The sequence below is a fragment of the Salminus brasiliensis genome, chromosome 6 (assembly GCF_030463535.1).
Source record: "Salminus brasiliensis chromosome 6, fSalBra1.hap2, whole genome shotgun sequence".
Classification (NCBI taxonomy): Eukaryota; Metazoa; Chordata; class Actinopteri; order Characiformes; family Bryconidae; genus Salminus; species Salminus brasiliensis.
This window is the reverse complement of record NC_132883.1, coordinates 39,504,353-39,520,118: the sequence shown is the minus strand read 5'-3', so window position 1 is coordinate 39,520,118 and position 15,766 is coordinate 39,504,353. Positions and strand designations below refer to the sequence as shown.

General features: G+C 38.7%; 1 protein-coding gene across 2 annotated transcripts in view; it reads left to right on the top strand.

Annotated features, from left to right (window-relative positions):
- Positions 1-15,766, top strand: part of agtpbp1 (ATP/GTP binding carboxypeptidase 1) — a 33,211-nt gene that overhangs the window by 2,518 nt on the left and 14,927 nt on the right. For both annotated transcript variants that reach the window (XM_072682362.1, XM_072682361.1), the window contains exons 3-13: positions 962-1,092; positions 8,871-8,938; positions 9,067-9,130; positions 10,143-10,289; positions 11,027-11,158; positions 12,216-12,309; positions 12,512-12,549; positions 13,050-13,258; positions 14,257-14,434; positions 14,673-14,773; positions 14,983-15,099. In XM_072682362.1, the coding sequence (XP_072538463.1) occupies positions 962-1,092; positions 8,871-8,938; positions 9,067-9,130; positions 10,143-10,289; positions 11,027-11,158; positions 12,216-12,309; positions 12,512-12,549; positions 13,050-13,258; positions 14,257-14,434; positions 14,673-14,773; positions 14,983-15,099 (1,279 nt within the window). The remainder of the gene's footprint in view (positions 1-961; positions 1,093-8,870; positions 8,939-9,066; positions 9,131-10,142; positions 10,290-11,026; positions 11,159-12,215; positions 12,310-12,511; positions 12,550-13,049; positions 13,259-14,256; positions 14,435-14,672; positions 14,774-14,982; positions 15,100-15,766) is intronic.

The following is a 15,766-nucleotide window of genomic DNA, read 5'->3' as shown; positions in this document are numbered from 1 at the left end:
AGGTGGATTCTTTGATGTTTTTCTTTTATTTTTTATTTGTTGTTTATGTTTCTCGCTGGTTATTATTGATAAAGCTGGAAAACATATTTTAAACTTTGTCCGGCTTTAGGTTGTCCGGCAGAAGTGTCCTTTTAAGACTGACATACACTTTATGTCTAAATATTTGTGGACACCCCGTCTAATAAATGCATTCAGCTGCTTTAAGTTGCACCCATTGTTGACACAGATGTGCAAAGTACGCACACAGGTTGTCTAGTCCCTGTTGAGAGGTACTACCAGTAGACAAGGACTCTATGGAGCAGAGCAACATGAACCTGACGCCGCCGTGCTTAATGCCAGGCGTGGGCTAGAGGGATGAGATGGGGATAAAGTGGGATGGTGATCATCCAACATCTTGACCTCTTGTTGCTGAATGCAAGCAAATCCTCACAGAAATGCTTCAGAAATCTAGTAGAAAGCTTTCTTCCCTGGACAGGAGAGACAGTTACTCAAACACCGGATAAACTCTTTTTTTTAATCCCCTTCATTTCAGAAGAAACAATAAACATATTGGAAGGTGTCCCAATACTTTTGTCCATATAGTGTCAATGACGTCTGCTCTAATTGGGTGCCCTATACAGTGCTTCGTTCAAAGAACCGTCCATTCTGAAGCACTCCTCCTTACCTTTAACATGATGAGGTTGAGATCTGTAAAAGTGTTTGGTGACATCACAAATACACCAAATTTCCATATATGGACCTGGGGGCGAATAAGGCTGTGTTCGAATATTACAGCAAACCCTTCAATAAAAACACTGCAAAAGATATGGTTTTCCATGATATGGACCTTTTAATAAATGTTCATAATCAAGCTGTAAACCTGCACCACTGATTAGACACAAATGAAGCACATAAAAGCATGTCTCTAAGGGTTTATGGCTATAAGCAACTTTTACTTTTGATTTGTTGTGTATCTGTGCAGTATTCCCAGTAGTTCTCGGGTGCTGATGCTGCTGGGGCAGCTGGAGCGCCTGAACGGAGAGGCTGTGGTCACGGACACTGAGGCAGTCAGGCAGGTCACGAGCAAAATCCTGCACCTCATCCAGACTCAAGGTGAGATATAAAGGGACACGTATGCTGCCATCACACAAATATGAATGCAAATGTACTTAAACATATGGATATCTGGTCTTTAAAAAGAAGTAAAGGCTAATTATGTTCTTGTGAGGAAAAGGTAGGACACCCCAGGCACTAATATCATTTTTTTCCAACTCATTCATGCAGAATCCTTTCAGCTGTGTGATGTTTGAGGGGTTTCTTAAATGCACAGCCCATTTTAAATCACCCCACAGCATCTCCGTAAGATAAAGATCCAGGCGTGGAACCTAGGTGGATTTACTAGAATGTGTGGGGTCATTGTCATGTTGCATGGTCCACCTCTGCTTCAGCTTCAGTTTTTAGACTGATGATCTCACATTTGCCCAGCACATCCTCTGATACAATAAAGAATTCAAAAAAGAGTCTATGATGGAGAGCTCACCAGCAGCATAGCAGCCTCAAACCATGACAATTTCACCTCCATGTTTCACAGTTGGTATGAGGTTCTTGTGCTCCAATTCTGTGCTAGGTTAATGACAAACATATCTTCTGTTACAGTGGCCAAATAATTTAGTTTTGGGTTGTCTGTCATTGCTCCAGAGGTCCTGGTCTTTGTCTAGTTGTTCTTTGGCAAACTTTGGTCTTGCCCGGATGTTGTTTTTTATTTGAGACAGTAAGTGGGTTTTCCTTTGCACACATCCCAGGAAAATTATAGTAGATGCTGCACTTTGACGTTAGCCATGGCAAGAGCTACCTGTTGGTGCCATGATGACATTGTAGGATGTCTGCTCTTGTGCTTTTGTATTTATAAGATTTTGTTGACAGTCCCTTTCCAGACCCATCTGCATCTACAAGGTCTCAAAGAGCTCTTTAGACTAAAGGACTAAACTAAAGGACTGAGGTTTAAATAAGACAGCCTTCTCCAAACCATGTTATATTAGTTACATTTGTTCAAGTGTGTCTTGTGAAGGGATGTCCTGATTTTTGTCACATGACTATACATAAAAATATTGCATCTCTGTATACTGCTGCTCCTATACAAGGATTTTAGCTTCTTTCCTTTGTTGTGAGCAATGAACAGTAATAAAGCGCACTTGAAAAATAGCAAGAATGAGAAGAAAAGCTGTGTTTGGTACTTTGTCCCTCAAGTGTGTGAAGTCTTAGAATAGCACAAACAAACTGAAACACTGGGTGACGTGCTGTTAATGATGGACTCAAACACCGGCCTACTTTATGGAGATCAGAGCAATATAAATAGCAAGCCACTCTGAAGCAATGTATCTTTGTCCATTGTCTGAGACAACAGTATGTTACACAGTGTCAGAAACCACCTGAGCAAGTCTGCGTGCCAATACCTTAACCTTCAACATCACCAAAGCTCCAGCAATTTCTGCACATTTGAAAAATGCAGGTTATGGGGTTGGGTAGAAGGCAGCCAATCACAGGCTATTTTTTTCAAGCTCCAGAGAATCCAATTTTATTGGCAATACTTGTAATGGGTGCAATTGCATGTAAGTGGCTGAATGCATTCATTAGAAGGGATGTCCACAAAAAAAAAAAATGTTGGACATATAGTAACCTTTAAACACGCTGCTGTGAGAATAATTGAGTGTGTTCACTGTCTGATGGCTCAACCACTGTATAATTCAGTCTTTGGACTCTTAGGAAAGTAGCTGTAGCTGGTCAGAAAGTCCTACTGAAGGTGCTGCTGACCTGCTTCTCTGGTCAAAGCCCCTGCTGAGAGCTCTCAAGACGTCCAGTCGTCATTGAACCGCCCAATTGTAACTGTATATCTCACATAACCTTCATGTCTTCACTGTCTGTGGACTCAAGACCACCACCACCACCGCCGCTGCCCCACCTATTTGGAAAAACTGGTGGAGAATTTAGAAGTGTTCCATATCCCCAGATACCCCCCCCCCCCTACACTCTCTCTCTCTCTCTCTCTCTCTCTCTCTCTCTCTCTCTCTCTCTCTCTCTCTCCTAATCCCTTCCCCTCTCTTGGTGTCTATCTATCCCATTCCATCACACTCGCTGTCCCTCGTCCTTCATGACCTGTCACCACAGCTGTAAGAATTAGTACAGTGGGAGGGGCCGTGTCCAGGGCAAAATCTCCCCAGTGTTGCTTTAGTGAGTGATAGTTTGGAGAATGAGGGGACAGCAGTAGTAAAGATGGACTACAGCTACAGTAGAAGGACGGGCGGACTTGTTCGGCCTCCGTGCAGCCCGGGTAAGCTCAGAGGCAATGGGTTTCACGCACATACACTTACTCTGTCTATTCCTGCAGAAGACAAGCTTTAACCTTTTAAACCCTAGGTTCATTATTCTGTTAGCATATATTACAGTTTAGCATATATTGTATAGATATACCATGGAGTCCCACAAGGTTATATTTTAGGGCTTATGAAACTGATCATTGAGAGTAAATAAGTTGCTGCTTGCACTAAAGGCCATATAACAGTGTTATCCTGCTATGCTGATTGTAATGTCTGATTTTGTAGTCAAAATACACACACACACACACACACACACACACACACACACACACACAGAGTCATAACACAAGTTGTTTTGACTGGGTTTACAAAATTACGAAAGGTTGCTCAACTCTCCATCACTGTTTACTACTACTAAACCATAGTGAGCTATTTTTGTATGTTGTTACTTTTTGATAGAATTTGAATCTTGGAATACATTTATATATTTATATTTATATTGTGTCAATTTCATATTTAATGGACCAATAGAAATGCTCCAAAAGGATGAGGAATAACATCTTTATACATTGACCTCCATTAAATGCTAAGAAAGTTTTCCCCTCCTCCTGTAAAGTTGATTTAATGCACCATTTATATTGGATTTATATAGAATACATTAGGTGTATTACCAGAAGTGCTTCTTCTGTGGCATCCTTATGTAGCATATCTATAATAATACAAAGGCTGGAATCTCTAACCTGGATTGCCTACACACTTACTCAAACACACATGTTTATCTGTCCTGGTGCCGGTCAGTTATGGTTATAAATGTGGCCTCAGTTATATTTTGGCTCTCCTGCTGTGTGGCGTGGAACGTTGCGTGCTGATTTTTTCCGGGTGTGAATCAGATCGGGGGGGATTGAATGGTCTCCAGAGGCAGCTCACGTACTGCCAGTGTTCTCAGCATTTCATTTGCACAGCATGTTTTTATTTATGTCTAAATCAGCAGCTCAGGCGTGGAACATGTTCATTTCACTCTGACTCAAGACTTCAAGTCATAAGTCTCTCTCTCTCTCTCTCTCTCTCTCTCTCTCTCTCTCTCGAGTCCTATTGTATTGGCAGCGCTACAGGGACTAGACAAGCTGTGTATGTGTGCATTTGCACATCTGTGTCAGCACTGGGTGCAATTGAAAGTAGCAGAATGCATTTATTAGAAGGGGTGTCCACAGACTTTTGGACATAGAGTCTCTCGGTCTGTCTGTCTGTCGGTCTCACTTTTTTGCTGGGGTGTGTCCGTTGATCTTTTTTGTTTTTGCCTCTTTCTTTTAGGGTCTCTCTCGCTCACTTTCTCTCTCTCTCTCTATCATAAATTAAGTAAAATATTGATGGTTGCAAAAGCTTAGACTCTCTGTCTCTCTGTCTCCCTCTCTGTAATAGCCACAGTTGCAGCGGCTGATTATTCTGCATGTGCTGTTCAGAGATGAATGTTTTTGACCTTAGTTCTGAAGCTGTTTTGAAGCTGAGCCGGCTGCGCTGGATGTTGCAGTTGTTGTCTTGTGTCTGTGGAGATGTGGTGAAATGGAGGACGTTTCCATTGTGCTCTTTACACTATTTATAGCGCTTGTCATCGTGTGCTAGCGATGTCAACAAACTGCCTGTGTGTGTAAATCAAAAGGACACATGGCTAACATCTACTTTATCCTCTGAGGTGTGAAGAGGAACCTAAACCCACAGTCAAGAAGGAGTGTTGCTGCTGCAGTTAAATAATGTGGAAGTAAAAGTAGCAACCAAAAAGTACCAACGTATCATTACTCACTTAAAGAACCCCAGTGAGCCTTCTTAATACGTCTAGCATCTATCAGCATAGGAGTTGCAGTCTGGCTGAAACGGAAAGTTGTAAGCAGCAATAAAGAAGTGCGGGGACGGACGCTAACAGAAAAGTATAAAATTAACCCAAACAACAGGGCTTAATATGTAAGTGTATCCAAACACTCAAAAACAAAGAGTCTCTTGGCCACAGTGACCAGAGGTATGTTTGAAGGGGTAAAGGTGAGGCATTCAACTCCAAAAATACCACACCATGCGGCAACTAGAGATTCACCGATCCGATATTAGGATCGGATATCGGTCCCGATATTAACAAAATTAGCTGGATCGGGTATCAGGTAATCAGGCCGATGCATTGAACCAATCCTTTCACTTTAGTTTGTTGGTGTGAGACTGCAATAATAGTTTACCTGTTTGCAATTTTTGTTTGCTGACCAAGTTACATATTTATTCTCAGGTTCAGCTGCTAAATTTTATTTTGAATTACTGTTTACACTAAATATTAAAAAATAAGAATGATTACTGTTTGTGTGTTTGACAAAGTGAAGCTACTATTTTCAGTTTTGGCTGATACATTTTCTAATTATTTTAATATATTTTAAGAACTTTTTTATTTTGAATTTGATTATTTTGATTGTTTATTTTAGTGGCAAATAAATAACAATTTAGTACATTTATATCTGTGTGTTAATTTTCTATATTCTGTTTTACAAAGTTAGTAAAGTAATGTTTAAGTCAATCCTGATGCCTTAAGTCTCTCCCACATGGTGAGGTATACAGTTTATTAAATCAGAAATGGTATTGGATCGGTATTGGGTATAGGCCGATGTGCAAAGTTTATATATTGGTATCGAAACTGAAAAAGCCGAATCGGTGCATCCCTAGCTGGAACTGTTAAGCATGGTGGTGTTAGCATCACGCTTTGAGGCTGTTTTGCTGCCCTTGGAATTAGTACATTGCACTCCGTGCATAGAATATTAAAGAAGGAAGACTACAAGGGTTGGCCGTTATAAACAGTATTTTGAAATGTTGGAACGATATTTCAAAATGTTGACGTGTCTAATGTTTTAAAATTCTGTTCTGCATCGATTTAGTACATGGCCAAATAATCTCATTTCCCTATGTGCATTTAAGAGAGCCAAAGGGTAGGGTGCTGTGGGTGCTCACTGATTGTTACTGATGTCACGTTCTGAAAAACTGGTGGTGGAAAAAAACGTAGAGCACCAGAGTTGCGAGTGTAGCGATGCTGAGTTCAATTTTGCTGTGGTGTTTAGCCTGCTAGCTAACTAGCGACCTCTCATTTCGCTCTTTCAGACACAAGTTTTTTTTGCCAACACTTTTGTCGGTACCTCAGCAGTTAGTTAGTTAGCAGATCTCTGGGTTGTGTGATATTCTGTGTATCTGTAATCGAGCTACCTAAGCAAAGGAGTTCGCTTAGCAAGTGAGTTGCAGAACCAACACCACAGGAAAGTCTGTCCATCCAGCAGCTGCCGCTCAATCTTAGTCACCCTCGTCTAAACATTTATAAGTGGACTTTTGGTCAACAAGACTTGAATTGCCCTGTAGAGGGCACATTGTTATCCTGCAAACTGAGCTAATCAAGATCATATTGAGTGTATAATATGTTTAGTATAACCAAAACAATTAATAATTCCAAACTTTTAAGTTGTAATGGATGTCGAATGGGAATTCCTTTGAAATTTATGCCATATTATTTTTTGCCCTTTGCTCTGACCTTGTTGCTAATGCCCAGTGCTAACACACTGAAACTCACGACATGGGAAATTTGTTTATTAGTTGTTTCAGCTTGCAGCTAGTGAGGCCTTTTAATTCCCCTCTGGTCCAAGAGCTAACTGAGATGTCCAAGGAAGACATTGTAAGAATGTAACCGGACTCTTGGGTTTCAAGGACTGTTCCCCAAGCACATTTTGGGACTGAAACCTGACCACATGTTTGAAATGGGAAGAATGTGACGGCTCCAAAGGAGACTATTAAAGACGCTTGAAGATCTTTGAAAGTAATCCTTGTTGGTTTAAAGAAATATATATTTTTTTAAATCTAAAATTTATTTAGGCAGAATGTTGGTTGTCCGGTGTTTGCCTGTTCAGCTTTGTTCTGGAGCTACGAGGCTAATGTGGATGCTTACTCACTTGACTCACACTTGACTCACTTTATTCACTTGACACAGCTTCAAGATGTTCGAGAAGTAATCTTAAGTGGACTTGTTTATGTGGATTTTGAGGCTGCATGGTGCTGTTATTAATATTGATGACCAAAAAAACATGAGCATAACATAAAATAGCTCAAATCAGTAGTAGCAGCCGTCTTGAAGTCAGTCAGTTTTCTCCCTTTTTTCTCCATTTTCACAATAACAACGGGACAGGACTACATTTTGAGCAAAATAAGCATGTGTTTCTGTGTCATTACAAGTTACAATGTGTTTTAGAGGCAATATGAACATCAGATTCATTAAACACTAGATAACCAGATTTAATAGCAAGAAGTGTCATTGTGAACTATTTTAGCATCTGTTTTGCTCATTTGCACATGCTGTTAGCAATTCATAACTGAGCACCGTCATGCAAAAAAAATCCACTCGAGTTGAATTGAGCCCAGAATAGATCTTTTCTGTTTTCCCACATATTTGGTTTCAAAGGCAGTCTGACTGAAATGAGCAACATCATGTCAAACATCACAACTGCACATGACTCCAGAGTGCATTAATACAGATTTCAGTATTGTAAATTTTATAAAACAAAAATAATTTTAACTGGTGCAAGTCAAGTCAAGTGGCTTTTTATTGTCATTTCGGCTCTGTACAAGTACACAGTGAAATGAAATTACGTGTTTTCCCAAACAAGGGCACCACATGGAACAAAACGAGGACAAAAAAACAATATAATACAGGACAGACTGCAAAAAGTGCAACGTGCAAGACAGTACAATAAATACAATACAGAGAGGTATTGAGTGTAAGGTGCATAGATATTTAACAGATAGGTATTGGTAATAAGGTGCATAGAAGATGCATAGAATTTGAACATGCTGTGATTTTATATGCAGACAGCATACAACACATGAAACAATGAAGTGGAGATTGATATTGTTCATTAACGTGTATAAGCTCATTAACATGTCCATTTTGATTGGCTGTAACTGCCAAGCTGGTCGTCTGGTTGAATTATTTATTTTATATGGATAGAAGTATTGGGACACCTGCTCATTCATTTTCTTCCATAGTTAAAAGTATGGGTGCAACTTCTAATGTACTTTTGGTTTCCATTTCATAATGAACTTCATTGGTTTTTAAATTGTGATGTATGATATTTACCATGATATTTAGTCATGGTAAGGTGTAGTAACCAAAATTCAGCATATATATCCAACGTTGACGCTTGATGTCAACCCAGAGTTGTTTTTTGATGGATCTCTTAGGTTTTGATGTCAACACGATTTTCTTTTTTTTTCCAAGTTAATTTTAGTTAATTTTAATTTAGTTAATTTTAATTTTTAACTGTGTGTCCATATTGACAACTGGTGCTTGCTGGGTCAGATGTAAAAAGACCGGAATGTGGTGACCAGAATGCCATTATAAATAGGACTTGCCGCAGATTCTGCACGCTGTGGCGGAGATGGCACCAACGCTTATGAATCTAACCCTTTGTCTGGATTTAATATAATTGATCTATGATGAATCCTGGCTATTATCACCTGGGCCACGAAGTACCAACTAAAAAAAATCACATCTTCCCTCCTGTTGTGTTTCAGAGAAGACCCGTAAGGAGATCATGGCTAAAGGCTCCAGTGGAATGGAGGTCATTCTCTCTTCTCTCGAGGTAAGCTTCCTCACTGTATAGAGTAAAGACTCCAGGTTTACTGTCTTCCTTTGATGCTCTTTCTGTAGTTCATTCCAGTTCTTTCCTAGTTTGGTGTTGAAGCACTTACCATGTTGAATCTTCTCCAGAACACGCGGGACTTGCAGACTATTCTGAACATCCTGTGTATTCTGAATGAGCTGCTGACACTGGGTGAGTTTCTAAGTCTGGCTGAGTTCACGGGGTTGTTTTAGCTCTTGCCTCTGAATGACCTTGCTGCCTTTGAGTGGGATAACAGTCAACAGTCAACCTCAGACATTTAGTCTGGTTTGCTCTTGATTGTTGAAGTGAGTGGGATCACCATGGCTGGATCCAGAGAGCTCTCTGAGGCCTTCAGAAAGAAGGCTGTAGATGTATATTTAAAAGATCTCAGAACAATGATAAATCATCCGTGTCACTGTCTGCTAAATCATTTACAAGTGGTGAGCGTTTCTAAACGACTGCCAGCATGGCCAGATCAGCAAAACTCCTTGCAAAATCAGCCTTAGAATGGACCGCAAGATACAAGAGAAGATACAAAAGATACAAAAGAAGTCTCCAACAATCCAAAATGTTGTCAGTGTCTCTACAGAGACACAATGCTGCCCATTCTACAGTATAATTACTGTTTATTTAATTCAACACTTTCCTTTTAAGAAACAGAGCTCCTAACCAGTGGCTTTGGTTTGCTTTGCCTTGATTGTTATTTGAATTTGTTATATGGAAAGCAGTACAGTACTAGGTAATGCAGTAATAAGTAGGTCATATTTTAGTTAAAATTCTCAATTAAATATTAATAATAATATGAGTATTGTTTTTCTTTTATTTACAATCACCAGAATGTGCTGTTTGAACAGGAGTGTCCAAACATTTGAAGAAGACTGCAGTTGGAAAGTCATGAATGACAAAATATTGGTCAATTCAAGGCTATAAAAACACTCTCCTTTGGTTGCAGTTGATTATTAAAGACAGTAGTACAACAGCAGTACAACAGCAGTACAACAACCAAGATAGCTAGCTAGCAAGGTAATCCTTTACCTGTTTCTAAAGGCTGTCTCTACTGAATGTGCAAATCTGCAAGAGTAGTAAGACAAGAAGAAATCAAACAACAGCACGTTGGCTTGGACCAGCTTGGTGAATTAGCTCTTTATCTCTGCTGAATGGGGCGTTGTGTCTGGTGCCGCAGGCGGGGGCCGCCGGGTTGGAGTGTTCGTATCTAAAGGAGGAACAGCCATCCTTTTACAGTTACTTGTCCAGTCCGGCAAAGAGGCCACTCCCAGTGAAGAGCTCATGCTCCAGACACACTCTCTGCTGGCCAAAGTCGGGCCTAAAGGTAAGAAACACAGTCCACAGTGCGACAACACGTGCTAATCACAGCATAACATGTGGTCTACTCCATCTTCTCCACACACTCCTGTAAATGAAAAGTTCACACTGAGTAGAGCTTTGATTGATCACTTCATCTATGAAGCTCTGAAAATAAAATGCTATATATAATATAAAATAAGCATAATAGTGTAAAACATAAGCAGCAAGGTATATATGTAAATTATGTATAGGTTTTTATGTAATCAAAATAGAATCAATTCAACATAATTCAACATAAATTATTATGTATTAACGTATTAACTTGTTATGGTTATTCCTTGTTTATATACATTAATTAAATACATATAACAGTTGACCATGTGCACATTGTTTTAAAATGATTGCTGAACAGTGTTGGTAAAAACACTAGGTAAATTGTTATAGATATTTAATTGATGTATATATAATGTATGTACTGACTGCAAATAAATATGTTACTATACTACAATTTACATTGCATTGTTTCTGTTTATTCTGTTATGTTTACTTTGTAAAAAAAATAATAATATTTGAATCAATTTTTTTCTTTTCTCAATTTACAGTCTTTAAATTGTATGACAATTTCATGATTAACCGACCAATAGAAATGCTCCAAAACAATATAATAATGTAAACGATATAATAATAATAATAATAATAATAATAAGTAGTAGTAGTATTAGCATAATTGTTATACATTCTTCTTATTGACTCCCTCTGCAGACAGGAAGTTTGGGATTAAAGCCCGTCTGAATGGGGCTCTGAATGTGACGGTGAATCTGCTGAAACAGAACCTACAGAACCACAAACTCCTGCTGCCCTGTTTACAGGTGCTGCGAGTCTACTGCAGCAACTGTAAGTGCAACAATTTGAATATATAGCCTTTTCTATATCCTTATATAGCTTTTGCTCATATTACATACATTATATCCTTATTTTTACATTGTATCCTTATTATCTTCTCTAATTGTTTCATGTAAGCAGACAGTCATTAAAGAATTTTATTACTGCTACCATTTATGACTATGTACACTGTGTGTCCAAATGTTTGTGGACACCCTTTCTAATGATTACATTCATTTTAGGTTGCACCCATTGCTGACACAGATGCCCAAATTCACGTACACAGCTTGTCTAGTCCCTGTAGAGAAGTACTGCCAATAGAATAGGACTCTCTGGAGCAGATAAACATGAACCTATTGGCACCATGCTGCCTAATGCCAAGTGTGGGCTAGAGGGGTGTAAAGCCTCCCAGTATTGAGCTGTGGAGCTCTTGAATGCTGGTTGCTGCTCCATCCAGTACTTTTGGGATGCGTTGGGGAGTTGAGGATGTGGCAGGGTGGTGATCATCGCAGTCAAATTCTCACATCAGTGCTGCAAAATCTAGTAGAAAGCCTTCTTCCCTGGACAGTAAAGACAGTTACACTTGGTTCAGGAAGAAGCAGTAAATGAGCAGGTGTCCCAATACTTTTGTCCATATAGTCTATGTAACCAATACCAAACTTTGATTTGATTTGATATTTACTTAAACATTGTGAAGTCTACAGCAGAAAGGTCTACAGCAGAAACGTTAATGTGATGTCTAATATGACGTTACCTTTATTCGTTACGTAAAGAACTAAATTTTGTCGTGAATTTAGTTTGTGGCGAAACAATGCATGAATGGAAGCAGTATGTCACACATCAGTCAGACCACTTGTATTAGAAAGTAAGCTCAGTATGTCCGTATGAGTAGTATTAATACAGTCCAGCATCAATATTCAGTTATTAATTATGCATTATATTAAATGCATGTAAGGGTGCATTCGAAGGGTGCCTAATAAAGAGGTGTTAAGCTATTGCAGTGATGTTTTGATGTTGATGAAAACCTTATCTGTCTGGAGCTGAGGTGTGTGTCTCTCTGGCTGTGTAGCAGTGAATGCTGTATCCCTGGGAAAGAGTGGAGTAGTAGAGCTGATGTTTAAAGTCATTGGACCCTACAGCAAAAAGAACACCACTCTGCTGAAGTATGTATGGACCAGCATCTCTCAAATGTCTGTCAGCATGCACTGTACACTGCTTAATGTTCGAGATCTAAGGATAAACACAACATATTTTACATCTGCTAAGTAAAGGACACCAATTGCAGTGATTTTATTTCCAGTACCACCCACTATGTGCTTATCACACAGGCTAACTGCGCTATTTGTCCCTTTAATTTGATCACAGGGTGGCTCTGGATACTTTGGCAGCATTGCTGAAATCAAGTAGGTAGCCTTGGAAGACTCCAGTGTTGTCTATTGAATTATGAATCCCTTTAGTTCAGTATGCACTTAGATTATGATGATGTTGACTGTGTGGAATCATATTTCTTGTATTTGTGGAGAATATGAAAAGGATGTAGTTTATAAAAGGCATTAGTGTAATATATATATTATAACTTTACCTTAAAACTATTCACTGTTCATTGTGTTTATTACATGGGTATTACATAATTATTTTTATCAAGGTTTTCTTAGCCATCACGTTTAAATAATGTGAATTACAGTTATACAGTGGTGTAGAATATATAAATATACATTTAAATATATACTATACTTATAATATGAAGTGTTACAGTGTTATAATATACAGTGTTAGTGTAATACATTCTTGTTTCTGAATTTATAAACTGTGTTTTGTTTATAACACATTTATAACTCATGATCTACGTGTTTATAAACAATACAGTGTTAGTTAGGCTTTTTTTTACCCCTTTGTTTATCAGGGATGAATGCCCGCCGGGCAGTGGACAGGGCACACATGCCTGCTCTGCTTGCCATCTACCAGGACTGGCACCGCAACGATGCCCGCCATAGACACATGCTGATTCGCAAGAGCATTCTTGGATGCATCAAAAACATCACCAACATCAAGCTGGGCAGGAAGGCCTTCATTGATGCAGATGGAATGAGGATCCTCTATAACACCTCGACTGTAAGAAATTACGTCACTCTCATTATTATAGAATTTTGTTTGCATTTGTAAAAGTTTGTAAGTGTAATAACTAATTCAAGTTCATTCATTTTTGAAGGCACTTTGAAAATTTTATGCCTAATTGTATATGTATGAGTTTCAGTATTGTAGTGTAACCTAATAGGGGTTTATCCAAACCAATTAAACACAGAAACAGTGCTTTGAGCAAGTGGCATAACAATGATTTTGACTTTTGGTACCATATTTTTAATTAGTATTGTTTTGTTCACAGCATCTGTGATAAAGTTGGATGTTATTGTGTTGGTCTATAGCAGGGTTGCCCAAAGTAGGGCAAGCAAGCCAAAGTTGGCCTCTGAGGACATTCAGTTTCGCCGGCCAGAAAATGACCCTAATCACACTTGGTCACCCATTGATAGCCATACTGTTTTTTAGCACATTAAATGTGTAGTCTATTATATATCCATTTTAAGAACTTGATTTGAAATCTACCCCTTGGTTTTGTATTTTATTTGTTTATATATTTTTTGCCATTTGGCCCACCACAAAAATAGTCATTCACAAAGTGCACAGCCATATTTACCATGATTTTAGAAGAAAATGCCATTGCAGCAATACATTTCTCATTCACATTTGCATACCACACCATCCCACAACAAAATCCTCATGGATGAATCCTAAATGCCTAAAACATCTGTATAGTGCTATAAATACCACAACAAACCTCACAACTACTGTTAAGACTTCAAACTTGACTTTTTTTGACTTTCACTGAGATAAACTTGACTGCTATAGGCCTAAGCTATAGAATATTTAAAGCACAAATTTGAGTCAAATGATAAAAACATAAAAATCCATATCCATATGATTACATATAATTGCCACCTCTGTCATTGCATTTATCTTGTGATGATTGTGTGCTTGTGCTCAGTAGGAAAACTCCCTTTCCAAAATTACTTTTAGAGATCGCCCAGGCCATTTCCATTGTCTGTGTTGAACAGGAGTGTTTGCCTGTTCGGACGCTGGATCCTTTAGTAAACACCTCCAGTCTGATCATGAGAAAGTGTTTCCCAAAGAATCGGCTGCCTCTGCCCACCATTAAGTGCGTCTTTCACCACCCACTACCACACGTTCCAGCCAGCGGACCAGTGGCTCAGCTCTACAGCCAGCCTCCAGGGGGTAAGACACACAGATACACACCATGTCTCTCTTACTTCATTTACTTTGTTCACTTACTTTTTCTAGCCTGCACTGTGGGTGTTTACTTAATAAGCTCGATCAGACACGTACCTCTGTTTGTGTGTGATTAGTTTAGTTAGGTTGTGTTTGTCTATAATTGTGACTTAGCTGGGTTTTAAATAGTAAGTTGTCTGCATCACCAAAATGTTGTCATACATCATTTTCTTTTGTGTTCCAGTGGATGATGTTGTGGATGAGAGTGACGACAACGACGACACAGAGATTGACACAGAAAATGATACAGAGAACGAGGAGGATGAGAAGAACCATAAAGGACAGGTGAAACAACATTTGCAGTTGCAGTAAGGAAACGCACTCTGGAAATAAGAACAGTTAATTTATACAGCATGCTCACATGGCTCTGAACCAGAATCAGTGAATACACCATATCACACATTCCACAGATGTCCTACAATCAGGGTAGCTGTACAATTATTAAAACCAGAAACTGAAGAAAACTGAAGGTAGCTTTCTTTGAATTCCTGCAGAATGATGACATCGAAACTGATATCAACAAACTGAGACCTAGACAGATTCTGACGCGCCCGTTTGAGGAACTGAGGGTTTATGAGCGTTTTTTCCAGGAGCTCTCGGAGGACTTTCAGGTAAAAAGCTTTGGTTTCAGTTTCATAATTGAAAATTACTGTATATACATTATATATACATATATACATTAGCTTAGGTATGGAGTATACAGCCCTGTCACACCAATATATTTATATATTGTATATATATATTTTGCATTGTTGTTGTTTTTCAATTTTTGACATAATGTAAATGTGGCAGTTGTTTTTTACATTGTGTCAAAATGTTCTGATGAATGGACATGGACATAGACATGGACATGCTCCAAACGACTTAAATTAAGAGTTGTCCATCTACAACAAGCATCGCTGGACCAAGGCTAGGAAGATCGTAATGGACTCCAGCCATCCAAAAAGTGGTCTATTATCTCTTGCTGTGTTTAAAGGCAAACACAGAGAGGATGAGGAGGAGATTCTTCCCACAAGCATTTCAGACTTGAATCAGTTACTAGGATTACCTCACATACACATCACATCATACACAGGACTTTTAACTGTACATATGTCACTGATTATTATTATTATTATTATTATTATTATTATTATTATTATTATTATTATTACCTCCTGCTTAGTTGTACAGCATGATGCTGCACAATTTGCACTTTACAATTATTTATCTTATCTCTACACATTACTGTTAATTCTTCTGTTCTATATTATGTAAATGTAGTGTATATACTGCTAT